Source organism: Bos mutus, chromosome 3 (genome assembly GCF_027580195.1).
Source record: "Bos mutus isolate GX-2022 chromosome 3, NWIPB_WYAK_1.1, whole genome shotgun sequence".
Taxonomy (NCBI): domain Eukaryota; kingdom Metazoa; phylum Chordata; class Mammalia; order Artiodactyla; family Bovidae; genus Bos; species Bos mutus.
Window position 1 is genome coordinate 19,547,414 of NC_091619.1, and position 26,798 is coordinate 19,574,211.

The following is a 26,798-nucleotide window of genomic DNA, read 5'->3' on the forward strand; positions in this document are numbered from 1 at the left end:
CGTGTCCAACTCTGTTCTACCCCATAGACAGCAGCCCACCAAGCCCCGCTGTCCCTGGGATTCTCCAGGCAAGAACACTGGAGTGGGTTGCCATTGCCTTCTCCAATGCATGAAAAGTGAAAAGTGAAAGCGAAGTCGCTCAGTTGTGTCCGACTCTTTGCGACCCCATGGACTGCAGCCTACCAGGCTCCTCTGTCCATGGGATTTTCCAGGCAAGAGTACTGGAGTGGGGTGCCACTGCCTTCTCAGATATACATTCTACATATATAAATTCTTCAAGTGCCATGTTTCTCCAAGTTCTAGCTATAGACCAAATATATCAGAATCACCTTGGGGGTTTATGATGGAAATGAAAATACATACTAATAGACTTTTAAAAATTCTTATTAAGGAGTTCTAGGAGAAGGCAATGGCACCCCACTCCAGTACTCTTGCCTGGAAAATCCCATGGATGGAGGAGCCTGGTAGGCTGCAGTCCATGGGGTTGCTAAAAGTCAGACACGACTGAGCGACTTCAATTTCACTTTTCACTTTCCTGCATTGGAGAAGGAAATGGCAACCCACTCCAGTGTTCTTGCCTGGAGAATCCCAGGGACGGGGGGCCCTGGTGGCTGCCATCTATGGGGTCGCACAGAGTCAGACATGACTGAAGTGACTTAACAGCAGCAGGATGAACACCTCCTAACCTTACTGGTCCCTGATACCCCAAACTGGGCACTCTCATTACAAGAGTGTCCTTCTCATTCCACGAGGGCTTTGACAACTTAGGTTGGATTGATATTCTCTTTCCCTCATCCCATAACCCAAGTCTTCACATCATTAAGGCTCTAACATCCAGCTCAGGATCACCATGGTTTCCACATCCCAGATAGATACTTATTTAATGGCTTTAAGATTGAATTCTTCAGGAAAGAAAAGAGAAAGAAGACAGGTAAGGTATTTGAAAATATGGCTTTATGGGAATTCCCTGGCAGTCCAGTGGTTATGACTTGGCACTGAGGCTCCCTTGGTATGGTTAAGGTTTAATCCTTGATGGGGAAACTAAGATCACACAAGCTGTATGGCATGGCCAAAAAAAAAAAAAAAAAAAAAAAAAAAAATGGTTTTATGATATATTTATCTACAGTAACACAATATGTTGTTTATTTTTCATGGGTTTTTTTTTTACTTTATAAAAACAGTATCAGTTAGTACATAATTTTCAGGGTCTTGTTTCACTTAAAATCTTGTTTCTAAGACTCATTTATTATCATTACATTTCAGTTATAATTCACTAATTTTTATTACCATATCATAGTCCATTGCATGAAAAACTACTATATACTGATTCCTTTTCCTGTTAACAACCAGGGATATTTCCAGTTTCTATACATTATAATAAATCTTGCTACACCTTTACAAAAAATGCATTCTGGTGATAGCTGGGTAAGAATTTTAAGTTATATAAAAGGTAATTGCTAGATTATACTGGATTGATTTGAAACACTCTTTTCATTACATATTCTGGATACCAAAACTTATAAATTATGTTATAAATTTCCTCTCCAAGTTTGTAGAAAGTATTCATACTTTAACGTGGATGATGTCCAATAAATTCTTAATTTTAATATAATCAGTATTATAAGTGTTTACCTGTATGCTTACTGCTTTTGATATCTTGTTTATGAAATCCTTTCAAACAAAGAACATCATTAAGTTTTCCTCATTCTGTATTAACTTTAAAAAGAAGGTTTACTTTTTATGCTATGTATTTATTTAACCAACTGGGAACTGATTTTTACACATGGATTAAGACAGAATCCAGGATTTCCCTGGTGGTCCAGTTGTTGAGAATCTGCCTGCCAATGCAGGGGACATGGGTTCAATCCCTGATCCAGGAAGATTCCACATGCCCCAGGACAACTTAAGTCCATGCAACACAACTACTGAGCACGAGGTCTAGAGCCCACGTGCTGCAACTACTGAAGCCTGCAGGCCCTGGAGCCTCTGCTCTGCAACGAGAAGCCAATGGAATGAGAAACCTGCACACTGCACTAGAGTAGCTGCCGTTCATCACAACTAGAGAAAACCCATGTGCAGCAACAGCCAAACTTAAACAATTAACTAAAAAAAAGAGGCAGAATCCAATTTCATTCCCATTCTTATGCAATATAAAATTTGGGGGCACACAACATTGTCAAGCAACTATCCTCCAATAAACAAGCATAAATAATAAAAATAAAAACTTTGGGGGCACCATTTATTGAATACAGTTTTCTTTATTGATATGTAGGGTTACCTTTGTCATATGAGCAAGCTTGCATGCATGGATCTTGTTTCTCTTACCTAGTTCTATACTCAGTTCTATGCTGCTGCTGCTGCTGCTAAGTCGCTTCAGTCGTGTCCCACTCTGTGTGACCGCATAGACAGCAGCCTACCAGGCTCCCCCGTCCCTGGGATTCTCCAGGCAAGAACACTGGAGTGGGCTGCCACTTCCTTCTCCAACGCATGAAAGTGAAAACTGAAAGTGAAGTTGCTCAGTCGTGTCTGACCCTTAGCAACCCCATGGACTGCAGCCTACCAGGCTCCTCTGTCCATGGGATTTTCCAGGCAAAAGTACTGGAGTGGGGTGCCAGTCGCTAAGCTGTGTCCGACTCTTTGTGACCCCATGGATGTAGCCCACCAGGCTCCTCTGTCCATGGGATTTCCCAGTCAAGAATATTGGGCTGGGTTGCCATTTCCTTCTCCAGTGGATCTTCTCAACTCAAAGACTGAACCGGAGTTACCTGCATCTCCTGCTTTGCAGGCACATTCTTTACCACTGAGCAACCAGGGACGCCCCTGGCTGAATAAACCATAGCTTAAAATTAAGTCTTAGGGCAAATCAGGTGTTTTATTTCACTTCTAGGTATATACCCTAGAGAAATTAGTATCCTATCCAGCAGTGAACATTAGAGGAATGTTAAGAGCAATATTTTTGGATAATAGTGTCAAGCTGAAAATAACCCAACAGTAAAACAGAAAACTCTACATTTTGCATCAACATGGATAGATCTAGAGATTATCATACTCAATGAAGTAAGTCATAAAGAGAAAGAGAAATACCATGATATCATTTATACATGGAATCTAAAGTATGACACAAATGAACCTATCTACAAAATAGAAAGATTCACAGACACAGAGAACAGATTTGCAGTTGCCAAGAGGGAGAAGGGGTGGAGAAGAGAAGGATTGGGAGTCTGGGATTAGCAAATGCAAACCAGTATATACAGGACGGATAAATAACAAGGTCCTGCTGTATACCACAGGAAACTATATTCAATATCCTGTGATAAAACAATATGGAAAAGAAGATGAGAAAGAATATATATGTGTGTATGTATATATATATACACCCCCCCACATATATATGTATAACTGAGTTACTTTGCTGTGCAGCAGAAATTGATGGATCATCTATACTTTAGTAATTTAAAGAAAACTTGTATTATACACAAACAATGGATAACACATAACAACAAAAAAGAGGTAACTACAACTACGTGCAAAAACAGAGATGGTTTTATATGTTGAGCAAAAAAGGTGTGGCACAAAAGCATATATTCTATGTAATTCCATTTCAGTGAAGTTCAGGGAAGGATAAACTAAACTATCAATGTATTGTCTAGCACTGAATACTTAAATGGTATTAAAAAAAGGTATACATCAGGAGACTAATTATAGCTACTGGCAAGGAAGTGGTGTATGACTGGGCAAGAACATGGAATATTACCAATGTTCTTTCTATATATTCACCCATTCTATATCTAAAACTGAGTTTTATAATTTTCTAGGCATAAAGTTCTTACAGTTGTCATATTTTAATCTCTGATATATAGTTTAACTCCTTTTTACTTTCTAATTTTATTATTACCTTTTTCTTTCCTTATTGATCAACCTTACCACAAGTTTATATATTTTATTAATTATCATTAGTATTACTAATGTTGGTCTTCAGTGATTCTCTCTACTATAACTTAGTTTTATTTTGTTAATTTAATGTATATGTTTTATCTCTGTCCATCACATTTTGGGAATTATTCTCATTTTTCTGATTTCTGAACTGGACTCTTTGCAACCAAGCAGGAGCTTGTGAGGCTTTCCCAGGACAGATCGCTCCCTTATATCCTCTGCTTTAGTTTTCTCTAAACTTAACGTCGAAAATAGCATCTGATGCACATTTCCTGAAGTTGTTTTATAGATGGTAAAATGACCATCAGATTAAAGAAATTAACTACTACTTGATGATCCTGAATACCACAGACCTCCTGGCACCTATGGACTGATGATGTAACCTCTGACACCACCCTGTTCCCTCACCATCAACCAACCATTCAGAGATCTGTGCATGAGCTGATCATATACCTGGGATGCTCTTCCCTCACCTTGTCTTTAAAAACGTTCTCCTAAAACTCACCAGGGAGTTCAGGCTTTTTAAGCACTAGTTGTCCTAACTTCTTGCTTGGCGCCCTTATAATAAATGCTGCACACTTTCCTTCACCACAACCCGCTGTCAGTAGTTTGGCTTTACTGTGTAAAGGCAATCTAGACACCAGTTTTGTTCAATAATATCTTCATTCATCAATCTTCAGCATTCTTGAAAATAACATAAGCATTACTGGCTATAAATAACCCTCTAGGTACCCCTTCTGATACATTTCAAAGTTTCAATATGTAGCACAATATTCATTCAGTTCTAAATATTTTTAATATTTTAATTAAAAAACTACAAAAATCTACTGGGAATATAACTTATAGAAACTACATATTATATGCAATCTTGATAAATAACTGGTAATAAATGCAGCACTAACTCATACCTTATACAAGAGTAAATTTCAACTGATTTAAGACATGTATGTAAAAAAGTAATATATAATCCTTTGAAGGAGAATAATTAAGTTATTATATATTCTTAGCATGCAGTAACATACTATATATACTAAATTACAAGATCTTCAAGATATATAAAAAGTTATCATTTACACAGAACAACAGCCTTGTATATGTACATATTTGTAAATGCATCAAGAAGAGTAAAAAAATACATAATATACTGTTAATAGTCTTATCCATGAAAAGAACAGGATTTGAGAAGAATTGAGATTATGTGAAAAGATAATTTAAATTTTTGAATCAGTATACTTCTAGTTTCACAGATTTATTTATAACTACATATTCTCTCAGGAAAAAAAATGTAAATCTCTATAAGAAAGTATTTTTTATAGATGTATGCATAGAGAACTACAAAAAACCTCTGTAAACAGTGGTCGGTGGTTAAAACTCTGCCCTTTCACTGCAGGGGACACAGGTTTGATAACACACACTGCACGGCAGGACCAAAAAACAAACCAAAATCAAATAATCTTCAGGGAAAGAATCTGATTGGATATATAACAAAAGGATTAAATGATCTTTCCAGGGGGTGATTTCTGACTTTCTGCGCTACACCTTTTGGGAAAAAGTAAAAACATAAAAAAGAAGCCATTAAAAAATAATCTACCATGCATGAAGACTTAAAAAATTTATTTGATGACAGGGATGACAAGTTTAGAGCACAGAGGAGATAAGATAGTCTGACAGTAAAAATAATTCTGCTCACATAGTTATACAACATAATCTTTCTGGGTCTTGATTTCTTCATCTGTATAGTGATGGCCTTGGCTAGATTGTTACATTCCCCCTTTCTTATTAATTATTCATAATTTTGACAACCAGAAGTATGCGAACACTTAGAACAGAACAGGTCTTACATAGTGAAAGGTTACTAGATCAACTGAACGATTCAGCTGCAAAGATATGTTACATTTGCACATAAGCTAGCTTCCTCTACACAAATGAAACATTAAATGAGGAATTACCTTTTAGCATTCTCCTCTTCTTCTTCTTCCTCTGGGAATGGCTTCTGCTTTTTCTTGGTCTGTTCTTCCAATAGCCAACTTTTCCTCTTCAATCCCTTTTTATGGTCTGGATTCAGGTTTACACTCTGAACAACAGCTTCAATAACATCTGTAACTGTATCAGGACCAAGGTGCAGTGCTGTTCCTTCTTCGCCTTCATTTAATTCTGAACCAACAAACTGGGCAGCTTGGAATGCTTGCATTGATACCACAGCCTGGAGAGGACATTTCCGAGGTCGACCTGGTCTGCGTTTAACAAAGTTATTCCCTGTCCTGGCCTGTCTTTGAAGTTTTTTGGCTTTTAAAATTTTATTGACATGGTCCAGGTTTTTCTTGGTGGCCAAGATTTTGTCATAATTGCACATTTTCCGAGCTTGGCGCTGCATAGCTTCTACTACACTTCTTTTAATATGATGGGGGGAATGGCTGCTTGGCAACTTTTCAGAAAGGAGTGAGATGCTACTACTGCAAGAGTCACTGGGGACTGCAGGCACTAGAAGGCTGTCTGGTTTTCCTAGGGTTCGCTCCTTGCTGAGGCTGTGGACTGGACTGGAGGAAGGTGGCACAGAAGCAGATGCAATCACAGCATCAATATTTTTCTCCAGGGGCTCTTGGTCCTCATGTTGTACCATTCGCTGCAGCAGACTATCCACAGAGTCATCCCCAGAAGAAACCAATCTTGGACTTCGAGAGGGAACTCCATTCACTAAATAAGACAACAAATCACACGTGATAAAAACTGAACACAACTAGTTACTCAAATAACTTTATAGAAGATAAAAGGTAAGGAATACCACCGTATTATTCACACCAAGATTGAGTATCATAATATCATATGCATTTGTCTTTCACGGGCAAGTTGTTTCCCAAATAAGGTACATTACAATAACCACAGTAAGTTCAAAGTTGGCCCATAGTCCCCTAATAATACATGGGTAAAAAAACAATTTTTACTCTGAGATGAAGAGCAGAAAGAAGAGTTTCTTTCTTTATTACTACTGTTTTTGCTGCACTGAGTCTTTGCTGCGGTGCTCGGGCATTTCACTAGTTGTGGTACACAGGTTTAGATCCCCATGGCACGTTGGATCTTAGTTCCCCGACCAGGGATTAAACCCACGTCCCCTGCATTGGAAGGTGGATTCCTAATCTCTGGACCACCAGGGAAGTCCCTAGAATTTATTTCTTTAAAAATAAAAGTTCAGTTAAGAGATTTGACAGCTAAATATTGAAGAAAGAACTGAACTTTAAATACATACGATGTTTCTATAATACAACAGTGTGTGCTCAGTTGTGTCCAAACTCTTTGTGACCCCATGGACTATATAGCCTGTCAGGCTCCTCTGTCCATGGGATCTTCCAGGCAAGAATACTGGAGTGGGTTGCCAATTACTTATTGAGAGGATGGATGTTCTTGATCCAGGGATTGAACCCAAGACTCTTGTGCCTCTTGCATTGGCAGGTGGATTCTTTACCATTAGCGCCACCTAGGCAGTTCAGTGTTTTTTCTGACAATGTTTTAAAAGGGCAAAGGAATAAAAGAAATTCTCTTCTTGGGAAAAGGTTTAAAATTACGATAGAAAACACCTTGATAAACTATTTCAGAAAGAATACAAGTTGATGGTAAGATTTGAAAACAAGTTGTCTTACCTCTAAAATAAGCTTATGGTTACCAAAGTGGGGAGGAGGAATAAATTAGGAGTTTGGGATTACCAGCTTAACCGAATCACTTTGTTGTATGTCTGAAATATACAATAAAAAGCAAAAACAAAAAACAAATGGTCTTAGATAAACCTTACCTTAGTGATCCCAACGATTTGGTGGTATTTGTTTGGTGTCTATAGCAACTTTTTAAGACTATAAATAATGTGGGACATTTTCAACTTCCTCTGGCAAGCTGTATTAGTTTTACAATGTTATAAAAATAATAGGTCACTTCCCAAGATGCCTAGTTTACTATAAGTGATCACCAGTTATACTTCTTCAAAGTTAATCAATAGATTTCTAATCTATATGACTTTAAAATGTGATATCATTTTAGTTATTCCTTTACAAATTCTAGCCACTCTAGATTACAATCTCATCAGACTACAAGAAAATTTTTCTCAAATTACCAACATCTTCCTTCAAATATATCCAATTGTCTCATTTAAATTCAGTATTTTTAAAATTTCAAACTTTTAGCTGTATTTTTTCTTTTTTAGAAAACTTTTTATTTTCTATTAGGGTACAGCCGATTAACATTGTCACAGTTTCAGCTAAACGGTAAAGGGACTCAGCCATACATATACGTGTATCCATTCTCCCCCGAACTCCCCACCCATCCACACAGCCACATAACTTTAAGCAGAGTTCCACGTGCTACACGGGCCTCCCTCGTGGCTCAAATGGTAAAGAATCTGCTTGCAATACAGGAGACCCAAGTTTGACTCCTGGATTGGGAAGATTCCCTGGAGAAAGACATGGCAACTCACTCCAGTATTCTTGCCTGGAGAATGCCATGGACAGAGAAGCCTGGCAAGCAAGTCCATGGGGTTGCAAAGAGCTGGACATGACTGAGCAACTAACACATACTACCTCACTCACTTGTTCGCTATACAGTAGGTCCTTGTTGGTCATCCATTCAAAATACAGCAGTGTGTGTCCATTTCAAACTCCCAAACTATCTCTTTCCCCAGTCATAAGCCCCCCAACCATAAGTTCTTTCTCTATGTCTGTGAGTTCTGTTAAGTTCATTTCTTACAATCATTTCTTTTAAGATTTCATATATAAGGAATGTCATATGATAATTCTCCTTCTGATTTAACGTCTCTCTGTATGACAACCTCTAGGTTCATCCATGTTGCTGCAAATGACATTATTTCATTCTCTGTAATGGTTGAGTGATATTCCATTGTATATATGTACATCTTCTTTATTGATTTCTCTGTTGGTGGACATTTAGATTGCTTCCATGTCTTGGCTACTGTAAACAGTGCTGCAAAGAACACTGGAGTGTGTGTGTCCTTTTGGACAATGTTTTTCTCTGGGTATATGACCAGAAGTGGGATTCCAGGGTCATAGTGCAGTTCTATTTTTAGTTTCTTAAGGAACCTCCATACTGTTCTCCACAGTGGCTGTACCAATTTTCATTCCCAGCAACACTGCAGGTGGGTTCCTTTCTCTCCAGACTGTCTCCAGCATTTATTGTTTATAGATTTGTTGATGATGATCATTCTGACTGCTGTAGTTTTGATTTGTATTTCTCTAATACTTAGGGATGTTGAGCACTTTTCCATGAGCTTCTTGGCCATGTGTATGTCTTCTTTAGAAAAATGTCTATTTATGTCTCTTCAAATATTTTCTTGGGTCCTTTCTCTCTTCTCCCCTTCAAGGACCCCTATAATGCAAATATTGGTGAACTTAATTTTGTCACAGAGGTCTTAGGTTATCTTCATTTCTCTTTATTCCTTTTCTTATATTCTGTTTTGTGGCACTGGTTTCTACCATTCTGTCTTCCAGGTCACTTATTTGTTCTTCTGCTTCAATTATTCTGTTACTGATTCCTTCCTATGTATTGTTCATCTCTGTTTGTTTGTTCTATAGTTCTTCTAGGTCTTTGTTAAACATTTCTCCTCCTTTTTTTCCCTCCGAGGTCCTGGATCACCTCCATTATCATTATTCTGACTTCTTTTCTGGAAGGGTTGCCTATCTTCACTTCATTAGCTGTTTTTCTAGGGTTTTATCATGGTTCTTCATCTGGGACAAAATTCTCTGTCTTTTCATTTTAACTTTCTGTAACTGTTGTTTTTGTTTTGGAGTTGCCGGATTCAGTTCTTCTTGCTTCGTCTGACTGCCCTCTATCTGGTGGATGAGACTATCTAAGAGCTTTGGGGAAGCTTCCTACTTTCAGATATATTTTAATATCACCACTGTTTAAAATCTTGCCTCCACTGTTTTTATGATAACATACTTTGATTACCTTCCAATTACTTGTGACTGAACTAACTTTAGAGATCCTTAATCCCTAATACTTGTCATTTACCTTTTAGACCTACTTTCCCACTGGGAAAATGCTTATTCTCATAGTTTCAAAGTAATCCTCCTGATTACTTTTTTCGGTAAATGATACCATAAAGCCAACTATTCAAGATTATATGTACTGAGAACCAATCATGTGGCTGGAATCATTTGATTTACGCTCAAGACAAAATAATCTAATTTATTCTCCCCACAAGCCATAAATTTTTGTCTTATGTTAGTTTGATTTCTTGGCCCTATCTACTTTTCTTCATACTACTACAACAACTCAAGACCAAGCTAATCTTATCTCCCTGCCCTAAACTGCTTGCAGGGCTATTAAAACATGTATACAACTCCTCTAATGCTTCTCATACCAAGTGAGAGTATCTAATTCCCCTCCCATGAATATGAGCTACCCTTAGTGAGTTGTTTCTAGAAAAAAGAATTTGATGGAAATATGAATGTGGTGATTTCTAAGGTTATGCTAGAAAAGGAAACACAGCTTTCACCTGGGTTTCTCTCAGGACAGATGCCCTTGGAACCCAGCTTCCACATTGCAAGAAAGTGTAAGAATAAATCCTGGGTTCAAAATTCTGAAAATTATTTTTGTCTCCTCTTTCCTATCATCAACTGCCCAGAAATACCAAAGGTTTTTCATTCTTAAGAATAAATTTAAAACAGAGTCTTAAAATGGGTATACTGTTTGGAATTTCATTCCGGAGCCACTCACCTAGGGTTACCTCACACCTTACTTTCTAAATTAATTCCATCTTACCAAATTCTAGTCTGCCAAATCTCTGTTGTTTTTTTCCCTTAACTTTTCTTAATTTACTTTTTGGCTGTGCTGAGTCTTTGTTACTTTTCAAGGGCTTTCTCTAGTTGTGGCGAGGGGAACCTACTCTTTGTTACAGTGCTCAGCCTTCTCACTGCCATGGTTTCTCTTGTTGCAGGACACAACCTTTAGAAGCTGGGCTTCAGAAGTTGCAGCATGTGAACTCAGTACTTGTGACTTGTGGGTTCCAGAGCATGAGTCCAGTAGTTGTGGTGCATGGGTTTAGCTACCTTGTGAAATGTGGAGTCTTCCCAGATCAGGAATTGAACCTTTGTTTCCTGCATTTGCAGAGGGACTCAGGGAAATCCTACCTCTCTTTTTTTTGTTTGTTTTTGCAGTCTGCTCCATCTAGGACATTATGCTGGGCATGCTATATTTTATTTCTGGCCACACTGCATGGCATGCAGAATCATAGTTCTACAACAAGGGTGACCACACCATCATGGTTAACTGGGTCATTAAGATCTTTTTCTTTCTGACCCCATAGACTGTAGCTCACCAGGCTCCTCTGTCCATGGAATTCTCCAGGCAAGAATACTGGAGTGGCTTGCCATTCTCTTCTCCAGGGGTCTTGCCAACCTTGGGATCGAACCTGGGTCTCCTGTACTGCAGGCAGATTCGTTACCAACTGAGGTACCAGGGAAGCTCCTTTTAACTTTAGTCAATCTAATATATATGAAACAATATCTCATTAAGAATTTAATTGCATTTTTCTAATAAGTGAGCATAGTTTCACGTGTGCTTAGTCACTTAGTCGTGTCCAACTCTTTGTGACCCCGTGGACTGCAGCCTGCCAGGCTCCTCTGTCCATGGGGATTCTCCAGGAAGAATACTGGAGTGGGTTGCCATTCCCTGCTCCAGGTGATCTTCCCAAACCAGGGATCAACCCAGGTCTCCCACATTGCAGGTGGATTCTTTACCATCTGAGTCACGAGCAGAGCCTTGTGGCTCATGAAGTATTTTCATGTACTTCACTGCAACTCATAAGCAGTCTTTTGAAATGATGCTATTCCAAAAATTTCCCCATTATTTTTATTGGGTACCTTCACTGGTTTGTTCTGTTTTATTTTTTTTAAAGTTTTACTGAGATATAATTGACATAGGACATATATTAGTTCCACATGTACAACAGTAATAATGATTTGATATTTGTATATACTGCAAAATGATCACCATTACCATGCATAGTTACAAATTCTTTTTACTTCTGTGTTTTTTCATTTTCTTAATGTCTTTAGAAGAGCAAAAGTTTGAAAAGTTGATGAAGCTCAATTTATCTAATTTTTTTTTTTTGCTTTAACAGTTCGTGCTTTTTATCCTACTTAAGAAATCTTTGAATATCCCAAGGTCATAAAGATTTCCTACTAAGTGTACTTCTGAAAGTTCTATAGTTTGAGAAACTACAGACAGGTATATATTCTATTTCAAGTTAAATTCTACATATGGTATAAGGTTTTTTTTTTTTTATTCCGTAAGTATATCCAGCAGTTCCAACACCATTTGGTACAAAAGATTATCCCTGGTCCACAAAAATACAGTATATGTGCAGAAAATCAATTTAAAAATCTATGGGAATGTCTGTTTTTCTAGTGTCTATTCTGTTGCACTGAAAGATCTATATATCCTTTCACCAAAAACAGTCTTGAGTAATTTATAGTACGTCTTTGTATCAGTCAGTAGAAGTCTTCTAATTTTGTTCTCAAGAAGAGCATACATGTTTTACTTTTTAAGATATTTTATGTATCTATATAAATTATAGAGTTTGGAACTTCATATTTTAAAAAGCCAGCTGGAATTCTGATTGAAATTCCATTAAATCTATCAATTAATTTTGACAGAAGTGACATTTTAACAATACTGATTCCTCCAAGCAAATGATTAATCTAGAATATCTGTTTAATCTTTTAACCTTTGTCAATAATGCTTCATACTTTTTATCATCTAGATCTTGTATATTTATAACTTTTAATACAATTGTAAACAGTATTTTGCTTACATTTCAATTACTAATTATTCATTGCTGGTATGCAGAAATATATTTTATGTTCAGCTTATATACCTTTCTTAAACTCATTTTCTAGGTGCAGTAGCTTTTTTCTGACAGACTTCTTAGAAATCTTCCTATGGATCAAATTATCTGTAAATATAATTTTTTTCTTCTTCCTGTCTTACCTGTATGCCTTTTATTTCTAAGAATTGGGGTTTTGGGGGGGGGCAGTTTTTAAAAATTTATTTTTAATTGGAGAATAATTGCTATACAATGTTGTATTGGTTTCTGCCACACTTCAACATGAATCAGCTATAGGTATACACATGTCCCCTCCCTCTTAAAACTCCCTCCTACCTTCTGCCACATCCCAGCTTACTAGATTGTCACAGAGTACCGGGATGAGCTCCCTACGCTATACTGCAACTCCCCATGAGCTATCTATTTTATATATGGTATTGTATATATTTCAGTGATACTCTTTTTCAATTCATCCCACTCTCTCCTTCCCCCTCTGTGTCCATAAGTATGTTCTTTATGTCTAAGTCTCTATTTCTGTCCTGCAAATAGGCTCATCAGTACCATTTTTCTAGATTCTATATATATGCATTAATAAATGATATTTATTTTTCTCTGACTTCACTGGGTATAAGAGGCTCTAGGTTCATCCCCTTACTAGAACTGACTCAAATTCATTGCTTTTTATGTCTGAGTAATATTCCATTGTATATATGTACCACATCTTTTTTATCCATTCATCTCTTGATGGGCATCTAGGTTGCTTCCATGTCCTGGCTATTGTAAACAGTGCTGAAATGGACATTGTGGGCATATCTGTCTTTTTCAATTATACATATATAACCTGTTTCAGCATATATGCTCAGTAGTGGGTCATATGTTACTTTTGTTCCTAGTTTGTAAGAAATCTCCATAATGTTCTCCATATTGTCTGTATCAATTTACATTTCTACCAACAGTGCAAGAGGGCTCCCTTTTCTCTACATCCTCTCTAGCATTTACTGTTCGTAGATTTTTTGATGATGGCCAGCCATTCTAACTGGTGTGAGGGGATACCTCATTGTAGTTCTGATTTCCATTTCTCTAATGCAAGATGTTGAGTGTTTTTTCATGTGTTTATTAGCCATCTGAATGCCTTCTTCAGAGAAATGTCTGTTTAGTAGGTCTTCTGTCCATTTTTTGATTGGGTTGATTTCATGATGTTGAGCTGCTTGTGTATTCTGGAGATTAATCCTATGTTAGTTGCTTCATTTGCAATTATTTTCTCCCATTCTTACTGCTGTCTTTTCATCTTATTTCTTCTTAAGGTAATTATTGCTATATATGTCCCTACTGGCATTTTCTTGATTGTTTTGAGTTTGTAGGCCTTTTCCTTCTCTTGTGTTTCCTGCCTAGAGAAACATTTGTTGTACAGCTGGTTTGGTGGTGCTAAATTCTCCTTACTTTTGTTTGTCTGTAAAGCTGTTGATTTCTCCATCAATTCTGAATGAGATCCAAGATCTTGGTTGTAGATTTTTCCTTTTCATTACTTTAAATATATCCTGCCATTCCCATCTGGCCTGTAGAGTTTCTGTTGAAAGACCAGCTATTAACTGTATGGGGTTTCCCCTGTATATTACTTGTTGCTTTTCCCTTGCTGCTTTTAACAGCTTTTCTTTGTGTTTAATTTTTGTTAGTTTGATTAATATGTGAAAGAATTGGTGCTTTTCTTTTTAAATGGATGTCAGATTTTGTCAAATGTTTTCTCTTTAGGTACTTAGAAAATTGTAATTTTCTCACTTACTGTTAATTTCATAAGGGATTTTCTAATGTTAATCCAATCCTGTGTTTCTGGAATAAACTCACGTGGACGTGGTATGCTAAGCATTCAACATATTGAATTCAATTTGATAACATTTTGTATCATTTGCATTCATGCATAGGAACAATACTACTCTGTGTTTTCTGGTAATGTGTGTGTTGCTTGGTTTCAGAATCAGGGTGATGGTGGCCTCATAAAATGCATTGGGAAAATGTTTCTACTTTCTGGAATAGTTTTTGTATAATTAGTATTCTTCTTTTCTTTGCATGTTCATGATTAAAACTATTTGGGTTTTGAATTTTCATTACAGAAAGGTTTTAAACTATAGGTGGAATTTATTAAATAGATATGAGGCTATTTAGGCTATTTGTTCTTGAGTTTGTAAATGTTTTTTCTCTTTTTATCAAATTTATTGGCAAAAAACTGCTCATTACGCTCCCTTATTAGCCTCCTGTGGTATGTAGTAATTGCAGTGATATCCTTTCATTCTTGATACTGTTAATTCAGTTTCTTTTTTCTTAATCCTTTTGGCTAGAGTTCACACCTTTAAAAAAATTTTCAGATAAGGAATACACCTTCAGACACAGAAGGGCATGCAGAACACCAGCTACAAGAGTACCTGACCAAAGGAAAAGAATATACAGAACCATGCAAAACTCAGTAGGAGGAAGAAGGAACTAGGGGAAAAAACAGGAATGTTAGTAGGACTGGAGGTCCCCTTGGTGTGTGGGGGAACTGAAGCAGGGGTCTGATCCCCACATTAGGGCAACTGTCTGAGTCAGAAGAGAAACATTTAAAGCTGGGAGTGGAACAGCTGATCTGTGGCTATTCTCATTCACACCTGTGGAATGAGACTCAGACAGTCCTTGCTGCAGCCATACATACCCTGGACAGGGAAGCAGGTCCCCTAGAAAGCGCAGCACCTGGGAGCTGGAGTTTAGGGATTGTGGAGCAATCCCAGGGTGAGGGCTGCTGTGAGTGAGGAGACTGTGGTGGGAAACGCCTGTGGAGGACAGCAGGCAGCCAAGGAAGCCAGGCGATACTGCTGAGTCATGTGTAGGGGGTGGAGCCATCACCACAGCCTCTCTCCTCACAGGCCAGCATGTGGAGATGGGAAGGAGGTTCAAAAGGGAGTGGATACGGGTACTCTTTCTACCCCCTTCTGATGCCTATGTCAGAAGCTTTCTCTATCTCCTTTATACTTTAGTAAAACTTTATTACACACACACACACAAAAAGAATGTTTATAGAGAAAGGATGATACAAAAATATTGCAGACTTTTTGGATCCTTGAAGGCATTTAATGCATGCACTTCAACAAGAAATTAATTAAATGAACAACTCCAGCAACTCCTTAAAAGTGGAACTTAATCATGGAAACCATGCCTTAGGTATCATTTACCTTTGCTCTGTCTAAAATGTTTGTCTTGGCTAATCAGGTGTGCTCTGGGAATTCTGTGGGTGTTCTCCACCAATTCAATTGCCTTTCCTCTTCTCCCTTGCATCACCTCTGAGTGTTAGGCATTGTTGTTAATATGTAGCATGGAAACATATTGAGCTTCTGTTGATATTTTTTTTTCTATTACAACTCTTAAAAGCTTTGTTGTTAGTTTGAAAAGGAGTTTTACAACATATCAATGCAAACTTTTCTTTTAATATTCTAATAAAAACACCTTTGAGAGTTACCTCTTCTGAGATAATATAATTTACACTTGTACAAAATTCATTTTGCTCTAAATTAAGGTAAATAAATAATTTGTGCAATATGTCCCACTCTCTCTGTGTGGTCTAACATTTTCCAAAGTAAGCTGTTTGTACTATTTCTTTCTTACTTTATTGTCATTTAAAACAATAATAAATCAAAAAAAAAAAAAAAGGGAGTGGATAGATGTATACCTTTTGGGCTTCCCTGGTGGCTCAGAGGTTAAAGTGTCTGCCTGGAATGCAGGAGACACGTGTTCGATCCCTGGGTTGGGAAGATCCCCTGGAGAAGGAAATGGTAACCCACTCCAGTATTCTTGCCTGGAGAATCCCATGGACGGAGGAGCCTGGTAGGCTACAGTCCATGGGGTCACAAAGAGTCAGACATGACTGAGCGACTTCACTTTCACTTTCATGGCTAATTCACGTTGAGGTTTGACAGAAAACAACAAAATTCTGTAAAGCAATTATCCTTCAATAAAAAAATAAATTAAAAAAGAATTTTTTCAGTAAACCAGTATAAGCTTTCAGCAATTTTTCTATGCTATTTATTTTTACTCTTGTATTTGTCAAATTTTCTTCTGCCTAACTTGGGTTTAACTTGCTGTATAGTCTTTAGCTTCCTACAGGTGAGAGTTTGGGCTACTGACCTAGACCTTTATTATTTTATAATGTAACTCTATAAAGCTAAGAACACAGACTTAGCTATACCCTGTAAATTTTTATGTATTATCATTTTTATTCAATTTAAAAGATATTTCTGGACTTCCCTGGTGGTACAGTAGATAAGAATCTGCCTCTGAATGCAGGAGACATAGGTTTGATCCTTGGTCTGGAAAGATTCCACATGGCGAGGGGGTAACTAAGCCTATGAATCGAACTACTGAAATGTACCCACCTACAGCCTGTGCTCTACAACAACAGAAGTCACTGCCAAGAAAAGCTCACGCAGCACAGTGAAGAGTAGTCCCTGCTCACTAAAACTACAGAAACCTTTGTGCAGCAACAAAGACCAATCATAGTCAAACAAATAAACAAAACAAATAAAATATTTAAACAAATTAAAAAAAATTCTATCTGTGCTTTCCTCTTTGACTTATGCGGTATTTAGAAGTGTGTTGTTGGGCTTCCCTGGTGGCTCAGTGGTAAATAATCCACCTGGCAATGCAAGAGACATGGGTTTGATCTCCAGTCCAGGAAGATTCCACACAATGCAGAGTAACTAAGCCATGTGCCTCAAATACCGAGCTCATGAACCACAACTACTGAAGCCTGGGTCCTAGAATTCATTCTCCACAACAAGAGAAGCGATGAGAAACCTGTGCACTGCAACGAGAGAGTGGCCCCAGCTGACGCAACTACAGAAAAAGCTCACGAAGCAACAAAGACACAGCACAGTCATAAATACATACATAATTTTTTTAAAAAAAGAGATGTGTTGCTAAATTTTCACGTTTTGGGGGGATGTCAAGATACCTTGTGTTACTTAGTAACACAAGTTATTTGTGTTACTGAATTCTAATTCAATTTCACTGCGTTCTTAAAATATATTCTATATGATTTCAATCTTTTAAAGTTTATTAAGAAGCTTTACAGCCCAGAATATGATAATAGCTTGGTATAATTTCACATGAATGTCAAAAGAATATGAGAACAGGGTGTTGTCTATTTACTTATTGACAATTCCTGGAATGCTTCGATTCTTTGGTAAAGCCATGTTTCCAACTAGCATGACTTTTCTGTGTGAAGAACATTTCTAGTACTGTAAACCTGCTGACAACAAATCTTTTAAGTTGTTTTTCTGATTATGTTTATTTTGCCTTCATCTGTGAAGGGTATTTTTCTGGTTCAAGAATTTTAAACTGATACTTTTTTTTTTCCCTGTCAGCATTTTAAAGACATCATTGCATTATCTTCCTGGTTAGGATTTGTGGAACTTCATGGACCTATGGGTTTACAACGTTCATTAAACTATTAATTAATTATGGAAGATTATTTTTCAAATGATTTTTATTCCTAACTCCCTCCTTGTAAGACTCAGATCCTATGTATGTTGGCCTTCCTCATATTGTACAAGTTAATAAAACCGCGTTCATTTTATATCAGTCTTCTTACCCCACATTTACACTTCATTTTTATTATTTAAAAAAAATTTTTGGCCGTGCTGGGTCTTTGTCATGGCATGTGGGCTTTCTCTAACTGCAATGCATGGGCTTAGTTGCCACAAGGCATGTGAAATCTTAGTTCCCCGACCAGGGATCCAATCTGCGTCCCCTGCATTGGGAGGGTGTGTTCTTAACTACTGGACAACAAGGGAAGTCCCTACACTTCATTTTAGATAGATTTTAATAGTACTGCTTCAAGTTCAAAGAATTTTTCTTCTGGAGTGTCTATCTACTGTTGTCCCATTCAGTGAAATTTTCATTTCAGATATTTATCATCTAAAGAAGTTAACCCTAGATTTTTAAAATAGTTTCCATATTCACTATTCACTATATTCATGTTTTCCTTTAAATCCTCAAAGATAGCTATTTTAATATATTTGTCTGTTAATTCCATCACATACTATTTCTGTGCCAGTTCCCACTATTATTCCATATTTCATTTAGTCATATTTTCTTGCTTCTTGGCATGTCTATTAATTTTTGATTGATGCCAAATGCTGTAATGATACATTGTTAAGTGTTTCAATTTTGCTGTCTTCCTTTTTAAAATGTTAAGTTGGACAAATTGAATATACATAGTTCTGGTTGATTCATCTGCCTTTCAATTCAAAGATAAAGGCTGGCATTCCTGTGTTGCTAGAGTAAATGCAAATACCAGGTAAACCAAGATCAAGGATACCTAATCAAAAAAGAAACTCAGCTTTACAAAGAAGAGAAATTAAATTTTCCTTTGGCTCTGCAAGGCAACTGGAGGCACTACCAATCTACAACAAAATTTTATTCATATTTTTCTTTGTCTCACAGGCAATATACATCTGCACAAGACACAGAAGGTGAGTGTGAGCTTGTGTTCAGGAACTCTTTCTTCTGCTTCACCCAAAGCTAAAACTGAAATAAGGATCCAGCTTCTGTGATAGATTTGTTTCTATCTGCTCTTGCACTGGAGTCACCATTAGGGTGTTACACATTCATGAAGGGAAATCTGATGGAAACCTCTGTCTGCTAGAGTCCTAGGCTTTGCGCTTTGTCTCTTATCAACTGAATGTGTTCCAATAAGCAGGCTCAATATCACTAGGACTCAAGCAGGTGTCAAAGACCTCTAATGCTATTTGTTTTTGTTGAATCAAGCTTTCTGGACATTTCTGGTTTTCTATTTACTTATTTCAAAATTCAGCAAGGTATTAAGAAATGTTTCCCACATTGTATTTAGTTTCAGGCATCAAGAAGATTGTTTACTCTGCACATCTAATCTACCACACTGGTGGAAATAAAGAGCTCTAATTTATTTCAGTGTAACCTGAATTCTAATAGTCTCCTTTCCTCACCTAAAGCCTCCAAACTGCTCTAACTTTACATCTGTTTTTCAAAAAATCCTTTCCCCAATCATTTTACACTTTCTGTCTACACCTTTCTTGACTTCCGTATAACATCTGACATTAAGAGGCTTCTATGACATGTACTCTTTACTTTTTATATTAAAAAAACTATTTAAAATTTTATGGCATTCACTGACATCTTTTAATCTACTTTCTTCTCAAATCTAATGTATCTTAAACCTCCAACTCTGTCATCTTTTCAAATTACACTTTCTCTCTGGGCAACCTCATTCACTGCCAGATTCAAGTTTATATACACACTGCTAGATCCGTATCTCTACCACAGGCATCATAAACTATAAACCACACCTTCCAAATGGCTAACATTTCTATTTCAATAACCCAAAGACAGTTTAATATATCCAAACCTAAAGCCATTATCTGCTGTCTCTACACATTTCTCAAGCAACAGTCCATTCTCCATACTGTAATGTTATGCATTTTTCTAAAATGCACATGTGGCACATTATATTATTATTCATAAATATCTGCTTGCTCCTCCCTTGGTAGGATTATACTTCCCATACTTCTTTGACATAAGACTTAATCATGTGACTTGCTTTGGCACTAAAATGTGAGAAGTAATGTATATTACCTCTGGACAGAACTTTTAAGAGCTATTTAGTGCATCACTATGGTCCTTCACTCTTTTTCATAAGACAAGTAACACTCCAGACAGATAGAAGCTGCTCCATCAGACTCGATACTAGAGAGAAGATAACATGGAGCAGAACCATCATGGTCAAACAGCATGAACAAAAAATGTCTTTGTTGTTTTAAGTCACTGAAATTCTGGGATTTTTTTTTTTTAGCACTGCAAAAGTTAGCTTATTCTGGTTGATATGATACATCAAATACTTTTCCTTGTTCAAAATCCTTTGATAGCTCCCAACTGCATCTATAATAAAATCTCAATTCTGTCAAATAAGAAAATACACCGTATCTAATAAAATCCATTATTACTTTCTCAACTTCATGTCCTTGTCCCACTCGTCTACTCAAATTATAGTAGCATATAGGTCACATTTTCAGTATGTCAGTGGTTAGTAGTTGAGTGCCTCTGTGTGTCATAACATTTTGTATACCGGCCTGTTATAAAATTTAACTTTTTAATTGGTGAATACGTCTGAATCCTTGAGGGCAGGAACCTTATTTTATTCATGCTTGTATCCCCAGTGCTCTGTACATATAGTAACCCTAAATAAGTATTATTTACTAAAATAAAACATTTTGGTGATTTTCTTCATAGGTGTGTCTCTTATTGAAATCTAACTCATTTTTTTCTTTGGGAGTTGGCAAACCTCTTCTTTAAAAAGATAGTAAATATTTTAAGACTTTTGAGGACACATACAATTTCTTGCACATATTATACTTTTTTTTTTCCCTTTAAGAAAATAAAAAAAATCCTTTAAAAATGTAAAATCAATTCTTAGCTTGAAGACTGAACAATAAAGATGCTTTGGACAACACTTAGTCCATAGGCTGTGGTTTGCTGAACCCTGATCTAGGCTGATACCATCAAAAGTAGTCACGCATTGTGAAAGAGTTTAAAAGTCTCCCCAAAGTAGTATAAACCACAAAGTACTATGAGACAAAACTATCATTGCTATTTCAACTCCACTGTATCTTTGGCACTATGGTACTAATAAAAATTTCAAATATGGTGAAGATAATAATCAAATAAAAATTAAATACCATATTGATATAATTTGACAGTGAGGCCTTATGCTGATGAAGAAATTAAATTTTCTGATGTTGGCGCTAGTGGTAAAGAATTCGCCTGCCAGTGCAGGAGACAGAGGAGATGCAGGTTCAATCCCTGGGTTGGGAAGATCCCTGGAGAAGGAAATGGCAACCCACTCCAGTATTCCTCCCTGGAGAGTCCCATGGACAGAAAAGCCTGGTGGGCTACAGTCCACAGGGTCATAAAGAGTTGGACACGACCATACACCACAATCAAAGGTCATTAAATGATCTGCTAAGCAAAACCACATGGACAGAAAGCTAAGAAATAATATGTCACTTCCTTGCTAAAACTTTCAAAGGCTTCTAAGTGTTATCAATAAGACTCTACATGACTGGTCCTCACATACCTTTCCAGCTTCATATTCAGCTGCTGTCTTTACTCCAACCACACTGGCTCCTTAATTTTTTAAAGTTACTGCTCTCCGCTTTACATATATAACTCCCATTGCTGGGAATGAAACTATCACTCCCCATTTTGCCTGATAATACTGATAAATTAAAAATGATTTCCTACTAATAGAGATGCAAATTTAGAGAATGGACTTGTGGACAGAGCGGGTGACAGAAAGTGGGACAAATTGAGAGAGTAGCATTGATGTATATATACTACCATGCGTAAAATCGTGGGAAGCTGCTGTATAGCACAGGGAGCTCAGCATGGTGCTCGAGATGACCTAAAGGGGAGGGATGGGGGATGGGTAGGAGGGAAGCTCAAGAGAGAGGGGATACGTGTATACTTACAGTTGATTCATGTCATTGTACAGCAGAAACTAACACAACATAGTAAGGCAATTATCCTCCGACTTATAAATTAATTAAAAAAAAAAACTCCATCATTTCCTACTCTCCAATCCTCTAAAAAGGTAGAAGACAATTATCATTCTCTATTTTTTTTTTTTGGTAAACACACGTACTATCAGTAAGAAGAAAACTGAGAGCACAATCTGTATATTGTATAAAGTATACAGATATGTTATACTGTATGAAGAGGTTAGTGTAGTGTTAGTTGCTCAGTCATGTCCGACTCTCTGAGATCCCACAGACTATAGCCTGCCAGGCCCCTCTGTCTGTGGAATTCTCCAGTCAAGAATACTGGAATGGGCTGCCATGCCCTTCTCCAGGGGATCTTCCTAACCCAGGGACTAAACTCAGGTCTCCCACATTACAGGCAGATTCTTCACTATCTGAGCCACTAGTGAAGCCCCATGAAGAGGTTATACATATTAAAATACATAAATGACAACTTTTAACAGTTGATTTGAAATAAACATTAATAGAGGTTCTTCTTACAACCTCAAATTGTTTCACAAATCTCAAAGATGTATAAATGCTACTGGAAACTATCACTGTACTAGACAACTTCATATATATCTAAGTCTTTATTAGATAGCTCCAATCTACAGTCCCCATTATATTACATACCCCATTATCTCAATTCAACTTTCAAAATCTCTATTTTTGTGTCTGCCTATCTTTGTAACTATTCATTTTGAATTATCCCTTTAAACTACATCAAAATCACTATACCTCTACAAACTTTCAGTTATAAGATAAATACTAAGGATGCAATATACAACATAAGTAAAATTAGCACTGCTGTATGTTATATATTAAAGTTGTTAAGACAGTAAATCCTAAGAGTTATCATCACAAGGAAAAAATGTGTCTCTTATTTTGTATCTGTATGAGATGATGGATGTTCACTAAACTTACTGTGGTGACTCTTTCATGATATAAGTAAGTAAAATCATTAGGCTGTACACTTTATACAGAGCATATTATATCTCAATAAAACTGGAAGAAAAAAATAAAATCACTGTATCTCATGGAGTATGCTTAATTGGTCATAAAAGGGGTAAAAGGGGACTACTGTTTTATTGTTTCAATGTGTGGGTGCTAAGTCGCTCAGCTGTATCTGACTCTTTGTGGTCCCATGGACTAGCCAGACAGGCTAATTTTTTAAACTTAGGCAAGAATACTGGACTGGGTAGCCATTCCCTTCTCAAAGGGATCTTCCCAACCAAGGGATCGAACACGGGTCTCCTGCATTTGCAGGCGGATTCTTTACCATCTGAGCCACCAAAGAAGCCCTGTCTTTTCAATATACATTATTATTCTCATATTGCAGGACCATTTACTTGTTTTTTCTATAGTATTATACTCCAAGGCAATTTAAATTGTAGTCTATAGTGTAAATCTATTGTAAGGGAGTTCCCTGGTGGTCTAGCGGTTATGATTTGGCTTAGAGGTTCAATCCCTGGTCAGGAAACTGAGATCTCCCAAGCTACACAGCAAGGCGAGGCCAAAAAAGGAAAAAAATATATATATATTTTCCAAATCTGTTCACAAGTAACAGATGGGAAATTATCTTAAGAGTCTATTAAAACAATAGCCCTTACCTGTTGAAGAAGTACTCTCAGATGAAGACCTCTTTCGTGCAGGGCTACAGTTTGTGCTCTCTGATGGTCGCTGGGAAGACTTATCTGAGGCTGGCTGGGAACCTGGAGAGACAGGAAAAGACAGAAATCATAGGAAAATCCAAGTCCAGAAATAATGTGAAACCATTCTGTGTTAGAACTGTAATATTTTAGCTGTTGCCACTGCAATTCTCTGTAATAATACGACTTTAAAGCTGACAGTAAGAGTACATTACTTGAAGGAGAAATCACACTGGATGTTGTGCACAGAATTTCACAGGTCTCATATACATAATTTACATTAACAGAGGAAAAACTAGTTATAGTGGAAGGATGAAAAAATATATAATTTAGTTTTTATGTATTACCACTATCAAACATATTATTAAGATATCTATTGATAAAAATCACTAGCAATAATCTGATCAACTCTGTTCCTGATTATTGATTCAAATTCATCATATAAACTGACAAAACTACAATGCAATTAATTAGGAACAACTGATGCGAGAAAAGCAGGTCCAACCTGAGCATTTTACTTAATAGAATCAGAGATGAAAATTAAAAGCTGAACCTCAAATCCACACACGCCACATAATCCAGAGAGATCATTCAGAGGGAATTTGTGATTATCTATGCAACAGACTAAACCTCCTTTATTACTTACACTTAAGGTCCCTTGGTTATACACATAAAAGTTCATGAAGATAAAGAAACTCCATTTCCTTCAAAGAAAAAAAAGGCTCATACTCTTCTCAAAAACCTCAAATAAATGCAGCATAATTTACAAAACTCTTACTCAAGAGAAAGTATGTCATTCAGGAAAGATTATTTTCCTGAGTAAAATATACTTGGTTCTGATACTGGACTTCTTATACCCTGAAAAAGCCACTTGTTGAGAATACATATTGAGCAACTATTTGTCAAAAAACTAGTAGCGGTCTGAAATGTTCACTTTTAACTTGAAAAAACAAAGTCTTACACATAACTGGAGGCTCAAAAGGTACAAGAAATTAAATATCTGAAGATGAGATTTTTTTTTAAAGATCTGTTTCTAAATCAGAGTTAACTCCTTACTGAAATGACTAAATGACTGACTGACAAACAGGACAACTTGAAAATAGAAGAATTCACTGGAGCTAAGTTTCTAATATTTCTGTTTCTGGAAGAAAAATAGTAAACCATGAACTTTGTTTTAATCACTCAGTGTCTTAAATCACATCACTATAAATATTCTTTCAAGCAGGCTTTTTTAGCATTGCTCTGGTGAGATATAAGATTATGTGTTGCCATTCAAGAATTACAAGTTACATTTGGGGGAAATTGATGTTACGATAGAATATCCCATTTTGGAAACACAGTGATGACTACTGTAAGCTATAATTAAGGAGCAAGACTATTTATTGTTGAATCTTAAAAACAGATACAAAGGGATTTTTAAAAACCAACAATACAATAAATCCCGCTACAATGTGGTTCAGATAAGATTTCCATTAAAGAGCTAAACTATCACAATAAAATATCTAAGAAGTAAAAGCCCAGGCATCAGTGAAGACATAAGTTTAAGCATTAATACTGAAAAATTCCTATGCTGGACAGGACAGATATATTTCCTACTCAGACACACAGCCAAGACAGAAGACAACAGTGGCCAAGAAGCTTGAGACATCACTGAACTCTCTTTATCATTATTCTCCTGATGAATGGGCAATCTTAGATTAAGCACTAGGGAAAGAAGGGATTGGAGAGCACTTTTTATCAAGTCTTCTCTCTGTTATAAACTTACATTTATTGAGTATAGTTTATATGTTTGGCACTATGCTAGACGTTGTGGAGGTGGGTGAGGGAGAGACAGTAAAAACAGTGTAATAGTTTCTGCCCTCAAGGAGCTTATTTAGGGTCTTGTATGTTATCATGTATTACACTTCAGGTGGCATTTGAGCCATCCATTCTTGAGCTCCGTCTTCAGTTTCTAGGCTATTTGGCCACGTTTCCCAAATTTCTTGGTCATCTTCAAGAAAGTCTTGATGAAGGCTTCAACTATACCTTTGATTATCAGGATATCCTGAGAATCACCCTGCCTGGCCTCACCCACCTCAGGGTAAAAGAGGGTACAGGCACTTTCTTCAAAGCTCCTTCTTTTGGTGGCATCTGGAGCTGCAGAGGAGGCAGTGGGAGGTGGAATGGGGGTCAGATCCCCGGAGACCGTTATTGGCAGCTTTGTACAGCAATTCCTGAGAAACTGAAACAATTGAGAGAGAGATGGCTTAGCTCACTTAGCTTCGGAGCCATTTTTCATTTCCTGAAAGTAATGGAGGCCAGCAGCCTATTCTTAGGATGTAATAGGAAACGAATAAAACTTCATTCAGGAAGATCCTCATTTTTTATTTTAAAAAGTCTGAATTCCCTGTTCATACACAGTAGAGCTGTTCTTCACAATTTTTCATATCTAAGGGGGAATAAAGTTGTATCCCTGAAGATACAGATCTCTAGGGCTTGATAATTAGCTGATCTAGACCTTTATTTCACTTAAAAACATTGCTTACAGGAGGAGTAAGAGGAGGAGGGTGAGGATACCTGAGGGAAAAAAACATTAACTAACGATGTAAAGCAATCAAGTTTAAGACTAGAAAATGATGATATAAACTTATACGAAAGAGCTAAATAACCTGTTAAAGACTTTCAAAAGCATGTTAAAACTGGCCTAATAACAGAAATCATAAAACATGTTCTCTAATACTACCAGAAACACAATGTTTTATAAGTGCCATTATGCAACTGGGTGGATAGGGGAGAACAAGACAATGCCCAGAGAATGAGTATGCTCATTTCAAG

The 26,798-nt window shown here is 36.9% G+C and overlaps 1 protein-coding gene across 7 annotated transcripts in view; it reads right to left on the minus strand.

Annotated features, from left to right (window-relative positions):
* Positions 1–26,798, minus strand: part of ASH1L (ASH1 like histone lysine methyltransferase) — a 207,362-nt gene that overhangs the window by 101,005 nt on the left and 79,559 nt on the right. For all 7 annotated transcript variants that reach the window (XM_070367311.1, XM_070367314.1, XM_070367315.1 and 4 more), the window contains 2 exons: positions 23,946–24,047; positions 5,883–6,627 (listed from right to left, as the gene is read on the minus strand). In XM_070367311.1, the coding sequence (XP_070223412.1) occupies positions 5,883–6,627; positions 23,946–24,047 (847 nt within the window). The remainder of the gene's footprint in view (positions 1–5,882; positions 6,628–23,945; positions 24,048–26,798) is intronic.